We start from the raw sequence: 17,750 nt of genomic DNA on the forward strand, positions 1-17,750 counted from the left end.
CCAACCCAGCCCCTGGAACTACGCTCCCGTCGTGCCCCGCGGCGCCGGCGGAGGCGGGGCGGTCGGTCGGTTGCTAAGCCTGAGGGAAGCGCTACGCTCGCGCCTGGCTCCTCAGGTAAAGGCGCGGCCCGTGGTGTGGGCGCTCGCGGCTCAGGCTCCCCGGGAGGTAGGGAGGGAGGATGGCGACGGGGGTCCTGGCTTACAAAGCGGGGATGCCGACCCGCCTCGCCAGGGGTGAGGGTGCGTCTCGGCGGGCGGGGTCCTCGGCGCGTGTGCGCGTGCGCGCCGGATCGCTGACGACCCCCGCGGCTCGCGCCCGTCGCCCTAGTGCGCGTGCTCCTGCGGCCTTCGGCGGAGGCCCCGTGCGCCGGCCGCTTCCGGTGCGCCCTGGCCCAGGGCCATCGCGGGCAGGCCACTGCCCCCGGGCCGCGCCCGCTGCAGCGTGGGCAGGTTCAGCAAGTCAAACGCAGGACGCCCCGTTAAGTTCGAGTTCTATATAGAAAACGAAAAAACTGTGTGTGTTTTAGCATGAATACATCCCAAATATTGCTTGGAACACCCCAAACATTATCTGCTCACCCGAAATCCGGACTGAAAGGGGCGTCCTGCGTGTTACTTGGCGGCCTCAGGTTACTCCACTGCAGATCTTGATAGAAATGAAGATTTCTAACACTTCTGGGGGCACCATCTTCACCCTCCCTGATTGTGGGTGTCCCCGCTCTGCCACTGGCTGTCCCTCTTCCTGAGGGCTCACTACCCTGTTGCCTTCCAGGCCCAGCAGCTGTGGGTCATTGCCTCCAAGTAGCCCTCCTGGACTGCACCCACACAGTTAGGGCCCTGGTCCCCTCCACTGAGTAGCTGTGGTGATGTTTCCCTGCTTTGAATGAATTTTCTTGCTTTCTGCTCCGGGGGGGGGGGTGCTGATGGAGTCCCGTTCTACAGAAGGGGCCGCTGGAGGCGGGGGTTAGGGCGCTTGGTATCTCACAACCAGGAAAGTACCGGCTGGGTTGGTGGGGAAGACAGAGCCAGGACACAGACACACCTTAGCCCAGCCTCTTGCCTTCCCAGTCCCGGGTTAACGACTTGCCTGGTGGCTCTCACTATGTTGCCTGCAGAGCTTGGCCGGGCTCACTGAATAAGCGCCATTTCCCATCTCCCCACCAGCAGCTGGAGTCCACTCCTGCAGGGACCCCAGGCCACAGCCTCTTGTTGCCGCTGGCTGCCCATTGTCTTGGGTGGGGTGCATGGTGGGGCAGGTGATCCTGAGTGGCCAGAGGGGACCTGCTGTTGGGTGTCTCATGTCCTTGGTCCACCAGACCCTTCAGCAGCTGCTGCCCGAGTCAGGGTCACTTTCTGAGGAGGCTGTGGCTGTCCCCTGGAGCTGCACCAGGGAAGGGACTGAGCCGGGCAGGGTCAGCAGAGAGTGCGTGCAGGGGCGTAGGGGCAGCCGGGCACCCGGAGCTGGGGCTGATGGGGGCTTGGAGGAACCAAAAGAGGAACCCCGGGCAGCAGCTGCCTCCGGCCATGCTTCAGGTCTCCAGACGCGACGCAGCAGAACTTGGAGTTGTGCGTGTTGTTTGCAGGTGGCCTGGTGGTGCCCCCAGGCAGGGTTGGGGCATTGAGTGGGTACTCTGCTGTAAAACGGTGTTTTTCTCAGTCTTGTGGAGGATTGGGAAGGCAGAGTCGGTGGGCTGTTGAGTGCTGGCTTATGGGGACGGCAGCTGGGGCAGATCCCAGCCACGTCGCTGGGGCAAGTCCCTCTACCTCAGGGAGCCTTGTCCAGCAGAGGGGACGTCCCATGAGCTCTTCTGGGGTCACAGGAGGAGTGGGGGAGCCCATCTGTGGGGAAGCTTAGGACACTTGCTGGTTTTGGTGCCAGCAGCTGTCATCAGGGTTTGATCTAGTTCCAGAACATTCCATCTCCCCAAAAAGAAGACCCTCTCCCCCGAGCAGCCAAGCCCCCTCCCTCAGCCCCCACAAGCCCACATTGCGTCTGTGGATTCATCTGCTGTGGATGTGTCATGGAAATGGGGTCACGCACCACATGGCCTTGTGTGTCTGGCATCTCACTGAGCACTGTGTCCAGGGTCCATCCTTGTGTAGCATGGGGCAGAACTCCACTGCTTTTCATGGCTGTGTGATGTTCCGTGTGTGGATGGACACTTGTGTCCATTCATCTGTTGGCGGTGGACACCTGGGCCGTGTCCCCCCTTTGGCTGCCATGGACACTTGTGCACAGACTTCTGTGTGGATGTGTGTTTTTGGTTCTGGGCGCATACCTAGGAGTGGAGTTACTGGGTACGTGGTGAGTGTACTGTGGCATATCTGTACTCCGGGGAGTGGGCAGCCCGCACAGCAGTGTCCTGACGACAGCCTCTCTCACTGGTTGCTTGTTTTAATCAGACAACAGTTGTACTCTTGGAGGGACAAACGAGACTGTGTCCGTCTTGTCCTGGAGACAGTGGAAGCTTTTGTGGCCCACTGTGGGCTCCTGGGCTTGGTGTGCACCGGCAGTGGGTTCAGAGTCTGTGCCAAGGAGCCTTCCAGGGCTCTGCCTGGCACAGGCATCTTAGCTGCACGGGGACCCTCCAGGCGTGCTGCCTCCTGTAGCCTCCACCAGCACCCTGCTTCTGTACCCTGGCCGAACTTGTACCGAGAGCTTAGGGCCCATCGTGGTGGGTGAGGACCTCACGTGCCCTCCAAAGGGCCTGGCTGACAAGTAAATGGCCCATGCAGCTGAGATGGGAGGCGGGTGCATCACAAACAGTAACGGCCCACAGTTGTTAAATGATAGTGGCATGTCCCTGTGCATGGGGCAGCTGGCACCGGTGCCTGAGAGCCCCTGGAATTGCGCCAAGTGATCAGTACTTATTTGTGAAGTGATGCGAGGCAGTGCTGGGCAGTAGGAACACAGTGAGCACACGCATAATGTCCTTCAGAAGCCACGTTAAAGAGTATGAAGAAATCGGCGGAGTCAATACATTTACCTAACCAGAAACATGTAAACCGTTATCATTTCAACACGTGGTCAACGTTAGGAAAGTTAATGAGAAAGTTCACATTGTCGTGGATTAAGTCTCCAATATTCAGCGTGTACTGTTGTTCACAGCACACCTTTCAAAGGGGGGAGATATCAGAGGCTGGTTAAGCTCCGTGCAAACTGGAAGTCGGTAGGATGTGAGTGAGAGCAGGACCGGTGACATGGTCCTTGGGCTGGAGCTTGTGGACGAGCCTTGAGATGCGGCATGCTCCCAGGACGGACTTCGGCTCGCCAGGCCTCCTGCGACTGACGGATGACGCTCTGCTCCGATCTCTGTCTCCACAGTCGGAGCCCTGCCGAGAGGATGGACCCCAGCCTGGGCACCCTGGAGAAGCCTGGGGACAAGGACGGGAAGGCTGAGGGGGCTAGGAGCCCAGAGCGGGGGCCCGCGCCCTGGCAAGCTCTCCCTGTCCTGTCTGAACGGCAGTCTGGGGACGTGGAGCTGGTTCTGGCCTACGCCGCCCCCGTCCTCGACCAGCGCCAGACCTCACGCCTCCTCAAGGAGGTGGCGGCTGTCCACCCGCTGCCTGCCCAGCCTCACCTCAAGAGAGTGCGGCCAAGCCGTGATGCCAGCTGCCCTCACACGCTGGAGATTCTGCTGTGCCTGGCAGGGCCGGCCGCAGGTGCACGATCGCTGGCTGAGCTCCTCCCGCAGCCGGCCGTGGATCCCTGTGGCCTGGGCCCACCCTTCCTAGTGCCTGTGCCTGCCCGGCCACCGCTGACCAGGCGCCAGTTTGAGAAGGCACGGGCCCACTGGCCCACGTCCTTCCACGAGGACAGGCAGGTGGCCCGTGCTCTGGCCGGGTGCCTCTTCTCAGCACAGGAGCGGGCTGCCATGCAGGGCTACATGGAGCAGGCTGTGTGGGCCGCACAGCAGGCAGCCTCCAGGGGCCTGAGGGCCATGGGGGCCGTGGTGGTGGACCCGGCTGCAGGCCGCGTGCTGGCCACGGGCCACGACTGTAGTAGTGCAGCCAGCCCCCTGCTGCACGCCACCATGGTGTGCATTGACCTGGTGGCCCAGGGCCAGGGCCGCGGCGCCTATAACCTCAGGCGCCACCCCGCCTGCTCCTTTGCCCTGGCCACCGCCCCCCAGGCTGCCCGGGCTGGCTCTGTGCGCAAGCTGGATGCAGACGTGGACACAGGCATGGATGGCCTCCCCTACGTGTGCACTGGCTATGACCTCTACATCACCCGCGAGCCCTGTACCATGTGCGCCATGGCCCTGGTGCATTCGCGCGTGCAGCGTGTCTTCTATGGGGCGCCCTCGCCTGATGGTGCCCTGGGGACCTGCTTCCGTGTCCACGCCCGGCCCGACCTCAACCACCGCTTCCAGGTGTTCCATGGCGTGCTGGAGGCCCAGTGCCGCCAGCTGGACCCCTGTGCCTAGGCGCCCACACACAGCCTCCTCGGCCTCCTGTCAGATGCCGTTCCTGGCAACAAGACCCGGGCTGTGGACTTTGGAGAGACGCACGCCCCAGCTGTGCGTCTGCCCAGACCCAGCTTTCACTGGGCTCGAGTGCAGCAGGCACCTCGCAGCCAGGTCCCTGGGCCTTGCTCTTCTGCTGCCTTCAGCCCTGAGCCCACAGGTCCACCGGGATCATGTCCCTTTTGTCTCAGGTGTTAGAAAGCGGTTCTGATGTGAAAATAAACAACCCCAGAACCAGGCTGGCGTCTCTTGATGGGATGGGGCCACCGGCACCGAGGGCCTGGGTTCGTACAGGGGGAGGAGCCTTCCGAGCACAGCGTGAAGCAGGCCTGCTGGGCACCGGCCTGCCTGCGCCCTGGGTCCAGCGGGATGTGGCTGGCCAGGGTGCATCCACTCTGGGGCGTACACACCCCGCACTCCCCAGCCTGGACGCCAGGCCATTCCGCCTCCTGTCCCATGCAGGGGCCTGTGGGTCTGCCGCGGAGCAGTTAGCCCTAGGACCAGCTGCATCTGTCCACCCAGCAGGTGTGCATCCCTCTGACTGCGCAGGCTGTCCCTGGCCCCAGCCCCCAGCCCCGGGCCATGCTGGGAGCCAGCCAGGAGCCCTGCGGGCTGGCAGGGAGGGGGAGCCAGGCTGGGCCAGGGCGAGGTCCAGGCGGAGCCCTCCCTTGGCTGCAGGGTAGACCCTGGGAGCTCCGTGTCCCTGAAGCCTTGTCTCCTGGGCTGCGGGTGAGAAATTCGCTGGGTTTCACACCCCAGGCCGGCCTCTGGGCCCGGTCCCTGCACCCAGCCAGGGCCAGGTGCTGGCAGCGAGGGCTAGCGGGTCCCTGAGGCCCGGGTGAGCGCCAGCATGGCCACGCCGGCCAGGCCTGGCCCCTGAAGGTGCGCCACCCGCCCGCGGGCCTGCAGGAGCGCTGGTTCTGCTCAGCTGTGTGCCTCGGTGGCGGCCTGGTGCATGGGCCGCTCTGTGACACGAGCTCCCGCAGCTCCTTCAGAAGGGCCAGTAGGTGCCAGGCCCATCCTGGGTGCCCACATTGGGCTGTGATGGGGCCTCAGGCCTGTAATGCTTGGGGTACAGACCCCAGAAAAGAGGGGTTGTGGGAGCTGGAACCCAGTCCTTGGGGGTGTGGGTGTCGGATCCTGCGCCCTAAGGCGGCAGTGCTCAGAGCCACCCGTGGATAACGGGGACGTTTCGGGGGTGGGGGAGGACAGGAAGATGGAAGGGCCGTGGGAGCGGTCCCTGGGATCCCAGGAACAGCTGAGCTTCAAGGGGGCTACCGCCTGACTCTTCCCCTCCCACCAGCCCTGACACTGCCCAGGGACCTTTGCAGGGAGGGGCCACACACCCAGGCTGGGCTTTGGGGTGACCCCACTGTGGACAAGCCGGTGGCAAGGACCGTCTGTGGTGGCTGCCTGGGTGCCCAGCTGGCGTTGGGGTCGTCCAGTGGCTGCGGGGACCCCCTGACTGTGGCTGTCTTCCCTCCAGGTGGCTGCAGGCTTCTGTCTTCACGCAGTCATCACAGCAGAAATGTCAGGTGAGTCCTGTGGGGGCCCTGCAGTGGGAGTTTTTGGCTGTTCTGTCCCTCTGGGAAGTGTCCCCTAGTGGCCCAACCCACTACGACCTCCTGAGGGCACACCTCCCATGGTGACACTGAGCCAGATGACAGGGAGATGCTATCTCCACCCCTGCCTGTGGCACCAACCTGCCATTGTCATGGTGAGTGTCCGGCCAGGCCTCCTGCCCAGGCTGGGAGGCATTCTGTGGTTGACACAGTGAGTGTGAGGTTCGGGCACCTAGCGTTGCGCCTGCGCACTTGAGAGGATACCCTCACCCGGAAAGAGGCAGGCAGCCGGTGGCAAAGGGCCTCAGGGGCTGCCCACCCCATCCTGCTCAGAGACAGGACGCCTGGGCTGCAGGGGCTGCAAGGCAGGCTCTCGGGGCAGTGGGAGTACATGCTGGCACTTCCGTGTGAGGTTACCCTGCGTCTCTGCCCTGAGGCAGCAGGCTGAGGGCTGCCGGTTGGGGGCACAGTAGGATTTGAACCCAGGCCCCCGTTCCCAAGTCCTCACGGGACAGTGTGCCAACAACAGAGGGTCTCACAGGGTGGACAGTTGGTGCCTCTTTCCTGCCACGGCACAAGCTGGCAGGCCTGAGTGCTGGAGTGGTGGTCCTGTCCTGGCCGCAGGCGACAGGGGCGTGGGGTCCTGCATCTGGCGAAGACGGCTGCCGGTGGCCGAGGGAGCAGCAGGATGGGGCTGAGAGCGAGGGGCCCAGAGTGGGCAGCTCAGGCCCCTCCCTGACCTCCTGTGTACCTGGGTAAATGCCTGAGGCTTATCAGTGGCTGACACCTGCCCCCAAGCACTAGGCTCCTTTCTTCACAGCTTCCTGTCTCTCTGACCCTGATGCCCCTGTGCCCCTCCTCGGGACTCTTGTGAGGACCCTGGGCCCCCTGGGAACCCGGTGCCACCCCCATCTCAGGGGCCTTGACTAATCCCCTGTGCGGGGTCCCTCTTCCACGTGAGGTGACATGTCCTCGGGTCCCAGGGCCAGATTGAGGACATTTCAGATGAGACTGAGCCTCACAGCCTGGCTCTGAGCACCGGTTCCCTGTCCTGCAGGGAAAGAGAACAACTTCCCTCCGCTGCCGCGCTTCCTGCCTTTGAAGCCCTGCTTCTACCAGAATTTCTCCGACGAGGTCCCCATCGAGCACCAGGTTCTGGTGAAGAGGATCTACCGGCTGTGGCTGTGTGAGCTGGCGGGCGGCGGGGCGGCCTCGCTGCCCTCCAGAGACCCAGGCCCAGGGCAGGGCCAGGCTTCGAAGCCACCCCTCTGGTGGTGGGAGCCTGAGGGTTTTGTAATGAATCTTGTCTTCCCAACAAAGTTCTGTCCCAGGGGCACCACAGTGCAGTGGATGGAGCAGCTGGGGTGGCTGGGTGGGAGCCCCCGGCCCCTGAGCCCTCCCGGCAGCTGGAGGGGTCCCAACTCACCCTCCTCACCCTCCACCCAGTCTACTGCGCCACACTGGGGGTCAACCTGGTCGCCTGCCTGGCCTGGTGGATTGCTGGTGGCTCGGGGGCCAACTTCGGCCTGGCCTTAGTCTGGCTTCTGCTCTTCTCCCCCTGCGGCTACGTGTGTTGGTTCCGGCCCGCGTACAAGGCCTTCCGGTGAGTCGGGATGCAGGGTCCATACCCTTGAGGGGCCTCGGGGGATGTCTGGAGCTGACAGTCGGCTCAGAGTCCCCAGGATGCCACCGTGTGCGTGCTTAGCTTGTGTCCTGGCCCAGTGTCAGTAACTCCCTGTCCCTCGTCCCATTTGGCTGATCGCTTAGGCCAGGGGCCTGCAGACTGGACTGCTTTGCTTTTTGATGACGTTCCTGAGGTGCACGTCACTGAGCAAGCAGCCCCGTGGTTCTGATGTTTCTGTAGGGTTGTAGGAGCACCACCTCTAATTTAGAACATTCCATAGCCTCTTCCCCGTAGCAGTCACCCCCCCACAGTCACCTTCCGCATCCCCTACCCCCGGCACCCATGGGCCCATGTCCTGTCTGTGGATTTGCCTGTTGGGGACGTGTCACAGAAATGGTGACACATGCCGTGTGGCGTTGCTTGTCTGGCGTCCCACTGAGCACCGTGTCGAGGTCCGTGCATGTGTGGTGTGTGTCAGGGCTCTGCCCCTATTCGTGGCAGTGTGATGGTCTGTGTGTGGGTGGACACGTGTGCCTATCCGGCTGCTGGTGGACGTTTAGATGATCCCCCCTCTTGGCTGTAGAATCGCGCTGCTTTGGACACCCACCCCAGGCAGCCCACCGCTGCTTGGGTGTGCTGCTGCCCCTCAGTGGTCCCTGAATCCCAGGCTCGCCGTGAGTCAGAAAGGGCCTCTGAGGCCCTTCTTGGAGACGAGGACTGGAAACCGCCCCACACTGGCTGAAGCTGTGAGGGGCTGTTAATTGAGGTCCTGAGTGGGCTCAGCAGCCCCTGAAGCCCTGCCCACTCCCCGCCCCATCAGGGGCCCCCCGTGCCTATCCTCCCTTCACTGAGTGGGAGGGGCCTGGGCGAGGCTCCTGAGCAGCTGCCCGCAGCCTCGGGGCAGCAACATAAAGGGTCAAGCGTGGGGAGCGTGTTGAGTGTGGGACACACTGCCTCACCCAGTTCACTCATCCCCGTAACCGCGTGGCAGCTGGCAGAGCCCCCGGCAGCAGGGCCCCCAGAAGCACCACAGTCTGACCTCCTTGCCTGAAGGAAGCTGTCAGGGTGCGGCGTCCTTCCAGGGGAGCCGTGTTGGGGCCCCTTGCCCCTTGGGTCAGAACCTGGGCTGGGCGTGTGTGCTGGCTCCAAAGGGCATCCCGCTCCCCTCCTGGCCCTGCGCCTCCTCTCGGTGTCGCCTGCTGGGGCCCTGCAGTGACAGCTGTGTTCTCTCTCCCCGCCCAGAGCTGACAGCTCCTTTAACTTCATGGCGTTTTTCTTCGTCTTTGGCGCCCAGTTTGTCTTGACAGTCATCCAGGCAGTCGGCCTCTCAGGATGGGGCGCGTGGTAAGCCGGGCCCACGGGAGGCTGGTCCATCAGCGCTGCCCGTGGACATGGGTTGGCACGTGTCGGCACAGGCAGTGTGACAGTCGAAATTGAATACAAGCTTGTTCCTCACTCTCGAACATTCCCCAGAGGTGCCGGGTCATGGGGTGGGGGCGGGGGCCCAGGTGCTGGGGGTTCTGCCTGTGTTCTCCTGGCTGACGTGGCCACCCGGCCATGGTGGGGGCGGGGAAAGCACAGCAGCGATGTGTCTTAGGAGGAAGGGTTCCGAGGCCAGCTGGAGGGCCTGCCCTGAACACCTGCCCGTGGCCCTGCCATCTGGCGGGATCGGGCTCCTGTCCGCTTCTAAGGTGTCACACAAGGATCCTGTGGCTGCTGTGACTCCCACCTTAGGGACCGAAAACAAACCCATCTTGCAGTTCTGGGGTCAGAAGTCTGAGTTGGTTGTCATGGGGCTGAATCCCGGGGGGCAGGGCCGGCTCCTCCGGGGGCTCTGGGATAACCGTGTCCCCCTCTTCCAGCTTCTAGAGGTGCCGCAGCCTCACCTTGGGGCCCCTCCTCCGTCTGCATGGCCGGCAGGGCCGCACCTTCCCGTCTCTCTGACTCTGACCTCCTGCCCCCCCGCCCCCCTCATAGGGACCCTCGTGAGGAGCCTGGGCCCCGGGACCCCAGCGTCACCCCCATCTCAGGGGCCTTGACTGATCCCCCTGCAGGGTCCCTCTGCCTGCCATGCTCTCCAGTCTCCCTCGTGCAGCCGGTTTGGGGTGCCCCGTGCCGTCGTTTCAGTGGCTTCCATTGCTGTGCCTCTCCCCTCTGCCCACTGGGGAGCTGCAGACCCCTGTCCTTGTCCCCGACGAGCTGCGTTCTCTCGCTGCTGGATGCTTGTGGGGTTCCTGGCCTTCGAGCCGCTCTTGCAGCTCCGTTCCCTGCCTGACCCCTCCTGTTTCCCCTGCCTGACCCCTCTTGTGTCCCCTGCCTGACCCCTCCTGTGTCCTCTGCCGTCTTCCTCTGGCTGAGTCTCCAAATCTGCTTCTTCCCCGGCTGTTTTTGGAGCTTGTCTCTGCACCTTCCTGCCTGGGGCTACCACTGTACGGGGAGCAGATGAGCTCAGCAGGACCCTGAATGTTGGTTCCCCAGGCCTGCGCCCTCCTGAGTGGTGTCTAGAGGGTCCCTGAGGTGCTGTCTTGGGGCCCCCAGGAGCACCCCAGGGACAGGATTCTCCGGGAGGACCCCAGGACTCAGTGTATGGTGGTCCTCAGGGCTGTGGTTTATACCGGGAAAGAACAGGAGGCAAATGAGCCCGGGCGGGGGGCCAGGTCCCACAGGATCTGAGGGCACGTGAGGGGGTCCCTGAGGGCGCACAAGGGGTTTCCAGGGGGCCCAGGGCCCAGAGTAAGCGTGTTTGTACAGACAGCCAGGGGGCACAAGCTCCCAGCGTCCATTCCTTGCAGGCCACCCTTGTCGGGGATGTGGCCTCAGGCCAAACCCCGCAAGCTCTCTCCTGCCTGGTGACCCCTGGCTACCCCGGTCTCCACAGTGGGCAGGGACTGTGGGCCTTCCCCCAGCTGGAAGGAGGGGAGCTTGAGGCTGAGCAGGCTGTAGTGCAGCTGCCCCACCAGCCGGTGGCCTTGGGCAAGGGGTGGTTCAGAAGGGGTTTCATCTCTGTAAGGCTGTGGGGGTGGGGCCTGATCCCTACCCCCCATGCGGGTGCTCCTGCTGGGGTTCCACCCACCCACCGTGCAGGTGAGGACTCAGCCCATGCAGCCCAGATGGGGCGGGGTTGGGGTGAGGTGGGTGGAGGGACCGCTGGGCCCTAGGCCTCCTGGGCTGGGAGCCTGGAGTCAGGGCGTTGCATCCGCTTGCACAGTCCAGCCCAGGGCTCCCCCGACCGCCCTCAGGGCCCCTGGTGCTGCTGGGCCCCAGCTCAGCACAGAGGTGGGCTCCCACATGGGTTGGCCTCCCGGGTTGGGAGCAGGAACAGGTTTTTTCCCATGTAGACTGGTCATTGTGCCCCATCACTGGCTCCCAGCCCTGTGTCCTGTGGATCTGTCGCTGCAGGTGCTCAGCGTCTCCTGGGGAGATGCTGCCCTGTGCCTCCGAGGGAAGAGGGCCTTCGTGTGTCCAGCGGGGGACCACGGCGCTCCCACCCGGACAGCCACGGGGATTCCCCACTGTCCGCGTCTCCCTAACCAGGCTGCATTGGGCTGCTCTGGGGTGTGATCAAGGTGTGGGGAGGACACAGCACCACAGCCGCCTGGGCCCCGTGCTTGCCAGAGGCGTGCACGGAGCAGCGTCCCGGCCATAGGCCGCTTGGGTCCCTGCCCGCAACAGCAGCCTTTTCTGATTCAGGCTGATTTGAATCTCCCGCCAGCCCAGCTGGTTGAATCACACTCCCAGTGAGACCTGGGGTTCAGGGCCTGGTGTCTGAGCCTCGCCAACCCACCTCCCCTTGCCCTTCCTGCAAGGAGCAGGTCCCACTGCCCTGAGTTCCTGGGTCGGGTTTCCAGATGAATGGCTTGCTGAGATCCTCGTCACAGACAAAGGCACCCTTTCAGGTGGACAGTTCACATTTAACACAAGGTTGTACACCCACCGCCTCTGTTGAGAGCATTCCATTCCCCAAAGCAGCCCTGTCTTCACGAGCAGTCCCACCCTCCCCAGCACCTGGCCACAAACTCGTGCTCTGTCCGCAGCTCCGCCTGTTGTGGACGTTCCATAGAAACAGGGTCACACCATGCGGCCTTGTGTGTCTGGCATCTCACTGAGCACCATGTGTTCAGGGCCTGCCCACATATGGCTCATGGCAGGGCTCTGCTCATGGCTGCGTGATGCTCTGCGTGCGGTTGGGCATCTGGGTCCCCATCTCCTGCCGTGCTAGTCATGCTATTAGGAAATCCCCGGGGGTGTCCTTTCCCCGCAGGCACACCTGGTGGGTGGCTGGGTGATGGGTAACCATCTAGATCCGCAGTCTGCCAGGTGCCTGTGGGTTCTGTGGCCTTTGCTTATTCTGTCTGTCCTCGTTTTGCCCTGAGGCACCCGAGTGGCCTTGGGGAACCAACTGGTGGCTCCTGGTCCCCGCCCAGCATCTGCCCTCTGTGTGCAGGCTTGTGTCCGTCCCCGCTGCATGCCTCAGCCTCAGGTGCAGTGGGTGCACCATGCTCCTTCATGCCTGCTGTGGCCAGCAGAGGCCAGTTTACCACCCACTGCTCCTAGAGCCAGTCCACGTCTCCCTGGGTCCCAGTGGTACTGCTTTGGGGAGCGGGCAGCCACCCGCTCATCCCCAGCCTGCTGAGAGGCGGGTGCCATGGACAGGCTCCTAGGCCTGCATCTCCACCTGTGGGTGCATTCACTTGCCGGGACACCACAAGCCTCGGCTGGGCCCCCACCCGCCTGGCCACCTGTCCCAGGGCCCCAGGTCTGGGGGTAGGATATTCATCTCCAGAGCGATGCCCTGGTAGACCCAGCACTTTCTGCCTCCTAGGGGCCTCCAGCCCACAGGACAATGCCAGCTGTCCGCCCAGCCCTCCTGGTGCCCACTGAGCCCTCTGGCTGCTCAGTGTGGGCTTGGCACCTGCTTTCCCTCCAGCCTGAACACCCAGCCAAGTCTCCGCTCTCCAGTGGCTTCCTTGGCTGCCCCCTGGGCTGAGTGGGACAGGTAGCAGATTGTCCCCAGTGCCAGGTTCATCGTCTGGTCCCCAGCACAGAATGCACCTGCTGTCCCTGTGGTCCTCTGGCTCGACCCCTGCGTGCATTCAGGAGGCAGCACGCAGGCCCCCTCCCCAGTCGGAGCACAGCAGCCCCCTAAACTTCTTATGAGAAACCTGTGTGTGCAGGTGACAGCACCAATGCCTGAGCCGAGAAGAAAGCGGGGGATGGGCAGGAAGACAGGTGGCCTCTAGAGAGACGCTGCTCCACATCACGCATGACGGGGATGCCGTTAAATGGAGCCCTAAGGCACTATTTCGGCCTGGGGGCTGGGGGGCAGCCCTCCCACGGGTGCCTAGATGCAGCGTCTGTGATCATAGAGGCCTGGAAGCAGCCCAAGCAAGTGCCCATAGTGCACAGGGAACGTGGCCACACGGAGGGGTCCTGGAACAGAAAGAGCACATGCGTGGTTTAGGTCACTGGGACATAATGGTGCTCATTTCCCATGTGTCACATACTCTAAGTCCCCGGAATTGGGAACTGCGTGATTTTATTAGCTGTTAAGGAAGAACACCTCATAAATACATTATTTCCCACCTGCCCCTCACAGAAGCAGGTGCAGACAGCAAGGTGGTGGCTCTTCATGTGAGGACAGATGGCATTGGGGGTTCAGAGGACCTTGTGCCAAGTGATGGTTAACTTCTCCCCCCATCCCCCTGGTTTTTCTGACATCTCCTTAGCAGCCCGTGTGTGGCTCACTGTGTGTTTATTCTGTCGCTCCCAGCCAGTGAACACAGGTTCTCCTAGCTTCTTGTTACCATGAACAGTTGCTGAAGCATAAATTCTCAGCAGGAAAGTAACTGAGGTAAAAGGGATGAGCCCACGGTTGCCCTGCAGAAGGGCGTCTGTCCTGCTCAGGGCGGTGTTCGTCGTCCACTCCCCGTGCCGCCAGCTGTTTTCCTGGTGGGTGGTGCTGGTGGTTCTTGCTGGAATTGCTAGTCATTTATCCTCGCTGACCTGCTGGGACCCGGTACCTGTGGAGGACAGCAGGCCTTGTCCAGCGGACGGGCTGGCGGCCACTGCGCTCTCTCGCCCCTTGCAGTGGCTGGCTGGCCGCGATCGGGTTCTTCCAGGTCAGTGTCGGGGCCGCCGTGATCATGCTGCTCCCGGCCCTCATGTTCTCCATGTCGGCTGCCATGATGGCTGTCGCGATCATAAAGGTGAGTTCTCTGGGTCCTGGGACAGCCCTGCCACCTTCCATGCATCCTGTCGCATTCTTCCCTGCCCCAGGGGCTTGTCTGTCCCCATTGTACAATTCAGAGAGTGTCAGCAGGAAGGGCCTGCAGCTTTCCAGGGAGGGAACACCACAGCTGGTGGGGATGCCACCAAAGAGCCCCGGCACGTGTTCCAGGGTGTCCACACTGCCGATTCAGCCCCTCGTTGCCACTTACAGTTAAATTCAAAATAAGCAAAATTGAGTAAAACTGAAAGGATGTCATCGTGCCCACCTCCTGAGCTCAGTGGCCCCCTATTGGCCCACATGGGGCTGACCATGTCCACCGTCATGGCAAGGGCCTTCAACGGCACTGCTCCACACATCCAGCGTGTCCAGCGGGGCCGGGCAGGTCACGCAGGCCGCTTGCCCAGCACAGACTGCGGTCCCCGACTCCAGAGGAGAGCAGGTGCCCAGTGTGAACGCATTTGCATAGGCGGTTAAGGGGCGCGAGCCCCTGTCAGGACGGTGGGAGCCCTGGTCCCAGGTCCTGCCAAGGGCAGCCTCTCATACCGGCCTGTTTGAGGACAGAAATGTCAGGCCTGCTCTTATCTGCACACCCGTCCCCCAAGGAAGGACAGAGAAATGGGTGTTTAATGAGCAGTTCCAGCAGGAGAAAGACAATGTTCAGCTTCAACAGCTGAAAGCGTCATGTAAACAAAGTGCATGTTTTCACTTACTGAATATGCTAGTATTTCTAGAAATAGTACGGCCTGGTGTTCCCGGAGGAGCCCCAGGCAGTCGGTGTAACCCCCCAGGCAGTAGGGTCTCTGCTGAGGAAAGGCCCACTTGCACCAAGAGGTGACTCTTGTGACGCGTGTGGTGCGTGTCAGGTAACCTTTCTACAGAAGAAGCCCCGTGGCTGCACACCAGCTCGCTGGTGGCAGCATTGACCCCAAGAGGCCCCCCGGGGTCTGCAGCTCAGGGAGGCCCCTCCGAGGTCATCCTGACCTCCGCACCTCCCTCGGTGCACATGGGAGCGGGCCTCTATTACGCTGATGACCTGACCTCTCTCCCCCACCTGCTGCCCACAGGTGCACAGGATCTACCGCGGGGGTGGCGGAAGCTTCCAGAAGGCGCAGACTGAGTGGAGCACAGGCACCTGGCGGAACCCACCTTCTCGGGAGGCCCAGTACAACAATTTTTCGGGGAACAGCCTGCCAGAGTACCCCACTGTGCCCAGCTACCCGGGCACCGGCAGCCAGTGGCCTTAGAGGGAGCTGAGGGGTCCCACAGGTCCCACTACCCACCCGCCGCCTCCCTGTCCACTCCCGGTCCCGAAGCATCTGTCCCGTCTGTCCCTGGTGGTGGCTGGACCCTCTCCCAGCTGGCCCAGTGGAAAGGTTTGGTGGCTGTCCAGGGCGCCCCCAGGTGGGACACTGGACCTCAGGCACTCTTGGCCTCCTGCGCCCTAGTCACCTCGCTCCCGAGAGAGGGGCTCCTGGTGAGCACTGCCCAGAGGCTGTGTGGCCTTGCTGTCCAGCAGGATGACACCCCTCTTGCTCCACAAAACGTTTGGTGTTCTGATGCCCATGGCGTGGCCCCGAGGAGAAGACGGCAGGTGGCCGGCTGGCTCCTCAGAGCTGAGGATGTGGAGGCGGCTCTGGTGGGGCAGTTGCCCTTAGCCCGGGTTCTTGTCCCCACAGGCAGTGAAGGGATGCGGTGTGCAGCCAGGTGCTCCCTGCTTCTGTCCCTGAGTCCCCATCCGCCCTCACTGGAGGGCTTCTGCACGAGCCTGCGGGGTCAGCTGGAGGCAGGTTTGCTGCCGCGACACCCAGATCTGAGCTCCATCTGCCCGTCCCTCCTTTCAGCCTGCCCCTGCATCCTGGTGGCTCCTTGCTGCCCTTTGCCAGCTTGCCCTCCCTCCCTGCCCACAGTCACCTCTTTGTAACCCAAATTTCCAAATTCCAGTGGCCTGGGCATTCTAAAGTCCTAGGAGCCTCGGCAGGGCCTGTCTTGACATCCATCCCCGGCCGAGACGTGGGACGGAATCCTTTGAGGCGGGGGAGGGGTTGTCAGCTTCTGCACCAGGCAGACAAAAACAGGTGGTGTGTCAGGGTGGCACGGCACTGTTCACCGCCTGCCCTGGCCATGTGCCAGCCAGCTCGGGACCTGCGACCCTGCTGGAGGCAGGAGATCGGGTTTCTCAGGAGAACGGCCTGTCAGAAGGAAGCATGGGACAAATCTGTGCCTTAGTGAGACATCCAGACAGCCTACACTTCTCTTCCCCTCCAGTTCTAGCCCTTCCCAGACAAAGCAAACACCCTATGGTGGCCTCTCCTGTCACCCTGTGGATGGTAGGGCCAGAGGAGGCCATGCAGCTTGCTGGCCAGGCCTCTGGTGCTGTCCTCGCAGGACGGGCCCCATTCCCCAGAATGCCCTGGTCTCCAGGAGCCCCTGGGTGGCCACGGGATGTCCTCCATGCTCACCCTTGTTTGCTTTGGCCACGTGTGCGCAGTGCCCTGTAGTGTTGAAGGTGGCCATGGCCCCCCGGACAGAAGGCCAAGCCTCAGAGGCCCTGGGGCTCCTGTGACATCCCCAGGCCAGCCTCCTGGGCGCCGTGGGGCTGGATCTCGTGATGGTTTTACCACCGATGGTGACAGAGCCGTGAACCAGGTGGAGGAGGAACACGTGTGGACCTCGTGCCCCGCTCAACCTGGCTCTTAGTTACGTTGGTGGTTTTGTTACATGGAAATAGCCTGTAAATAAACACATCTTTTCTGCATTCGTTTGTGTGGGCCCCACCTGGGCCTTCCTCCCAACCCAGCACACGTGGCCTCTGGCAGGGCTAAGACCAGGCCCAGCCTGCCCCTGTGGTGGCCCAGTGTCTGGCCTCACTGCTGGGCCGCCCCCGCCCATGGGTCAACCCCCGCAGGCAGCTAGGCAGCCTCACTCTCGGGCCACGGCTCTGTGCCACCACTAGTTTTGTGCATCTTTCAAATTAACTGGGTTTCTTCATATTCATCAGCTTTTGTTTGAAAAAGGAGATTCACAGAAAATGAAGACCAGTGTTGCTTGCCATCAGGGAAAAGTAATGGCAGCAGGGGGCAGGGGTGCTGGAACAGCAACAGGGTGGGCTTCCAGAGGCCCCGGGGCTCCTGGTGGCCTGTTGGTGGCGCCAAGTGCACACCCGAGGACACAGGCAGGAAGGTGCTGTCTTACTCCAGGGGAACCAGGCAGCCCCAACCCCGTTCCCAGGCTGCAGTCCTGGCCTCGGGATCTCTGGTGGGACTGTATTTAAAATAAGGATATTGCAGGTGTAATGAGCTAAGGTGAGGTCACACTGGAGCAGGGGCCCTAATCCAACAGGACTGGAGCCCTTAGGGGACATGTCGAAGCAGGAGCATGGGGAGGTCACAGAGCCAGAGATGGGGTGGAGCTTCTGCAGCCTAGGGATGCCCCAGTGCCTGCCAGCCAGCTTCTTCCCCACAGCCCAGAATCATTCCCACTGCTCTTCGCGTTCGTCGATGCCTCAGCTTAAGGGACCAGACGCCACCAGGTGTTCCAGCGTGGCCAGCTCTTTGGAATTTATTTTCCAGAGTAAGTTCATTACAGAAACTTACCAGGTGCCCATGGTATTGATGGGTGGCTGGGGGTTCTGAATCAGACCATGACCAGGAGCAGACCCATGACTGAGGCGTGAGCGGCACAGCCGCACGCACAGCATGCCGTGGGGGCGGAGGGAGGACCCATGGCCGTTCCCTCAGCGTGAGCCGGCTCATTACCACCATGCGCTCCAGATTCCAGACCCCAGGAAGGACCGTCTGGGAGCAGCGTCCCCTGGGATGACTGACAGCCGCACAGACAGGGTGGCTCAAAACGGCAGAGATTTTCTCTCT

The 17,750-nt window shown here is 62.5% G+C and overlaps 2 protein-coding genes across 3 annotated transcripts; both read left to right on the top strand.

Moving 5' to 3' along the window:
- Positions 1–21: 21 nt before the first annotated feature.
- SCAMP4 (secretory carrier membrane protein 4) lies at positions 22–16,636 on the top strand. Its single transcript, XM_036890618.2, has 7 exons — positions 22–115; positions 5,953–6,001; positions 7,086–7,214; positions 7,475–7,631; positions 8,895–8,996; positions 13,741–13,858; positions 14,946–16,636. Exons 2-7 carry the CDS (start codon positions 5,995–5,997, stop codon positions 15,123–15,125), a joined length of 693 nt encoding a protein of 230 aa, XP_036746513.1. The 5' UTR covers positions 22–115; positions 5,953–5,994; the 3' UTR covers positions 15,126–16,636.
- Positions 39–4,704, top strand: ADAT3 (adenosine deaminase tRNA specific 3). 2 transcript variants are annotated; one of them, XM_036890605.2, is made up of 2 exons: positions 39–115; positions 3,326–4,704. In XM_036890605.2, the coding sequence occupies exon 2, from the start codon at positions 3,345–3,347 to the stop codon at positions 4,425–4,427; it is 1,083 nt and encodes a 360-aa protein (XP_036746500.2). In that variant the 5' UTR covers positions 39–115; positions 3,326–3,344; the 3' UTR covers positions 4,428–4,704. The 2 variants fall into 2 exon arrangements, with proteins under 2 accessions (XP_036746500.2, XP_036746499.2); XM_036890604.2 differs by lacking the exon at positions 39–115 and having other exon boundaries at positions 2,740–4,704.
- Positions 16,637–17,750: the final 1,114 nt, after the last annotated feature.

Source organism: Manis pentadactyla, chromosome 12, assembly GCF_030020395.1.
Source record: "Manis pentadactyla isolate mManPen7 chromosome 12, mManPen7.hap1, whole genome shotgun sequence".
Taxonomy (NCBI): domain Eukaryota; kingdom Metazoa; phylum Chordata; class Mammalia; order Pholidota; family Manidae; genus Manis; species Manis pentadactyla.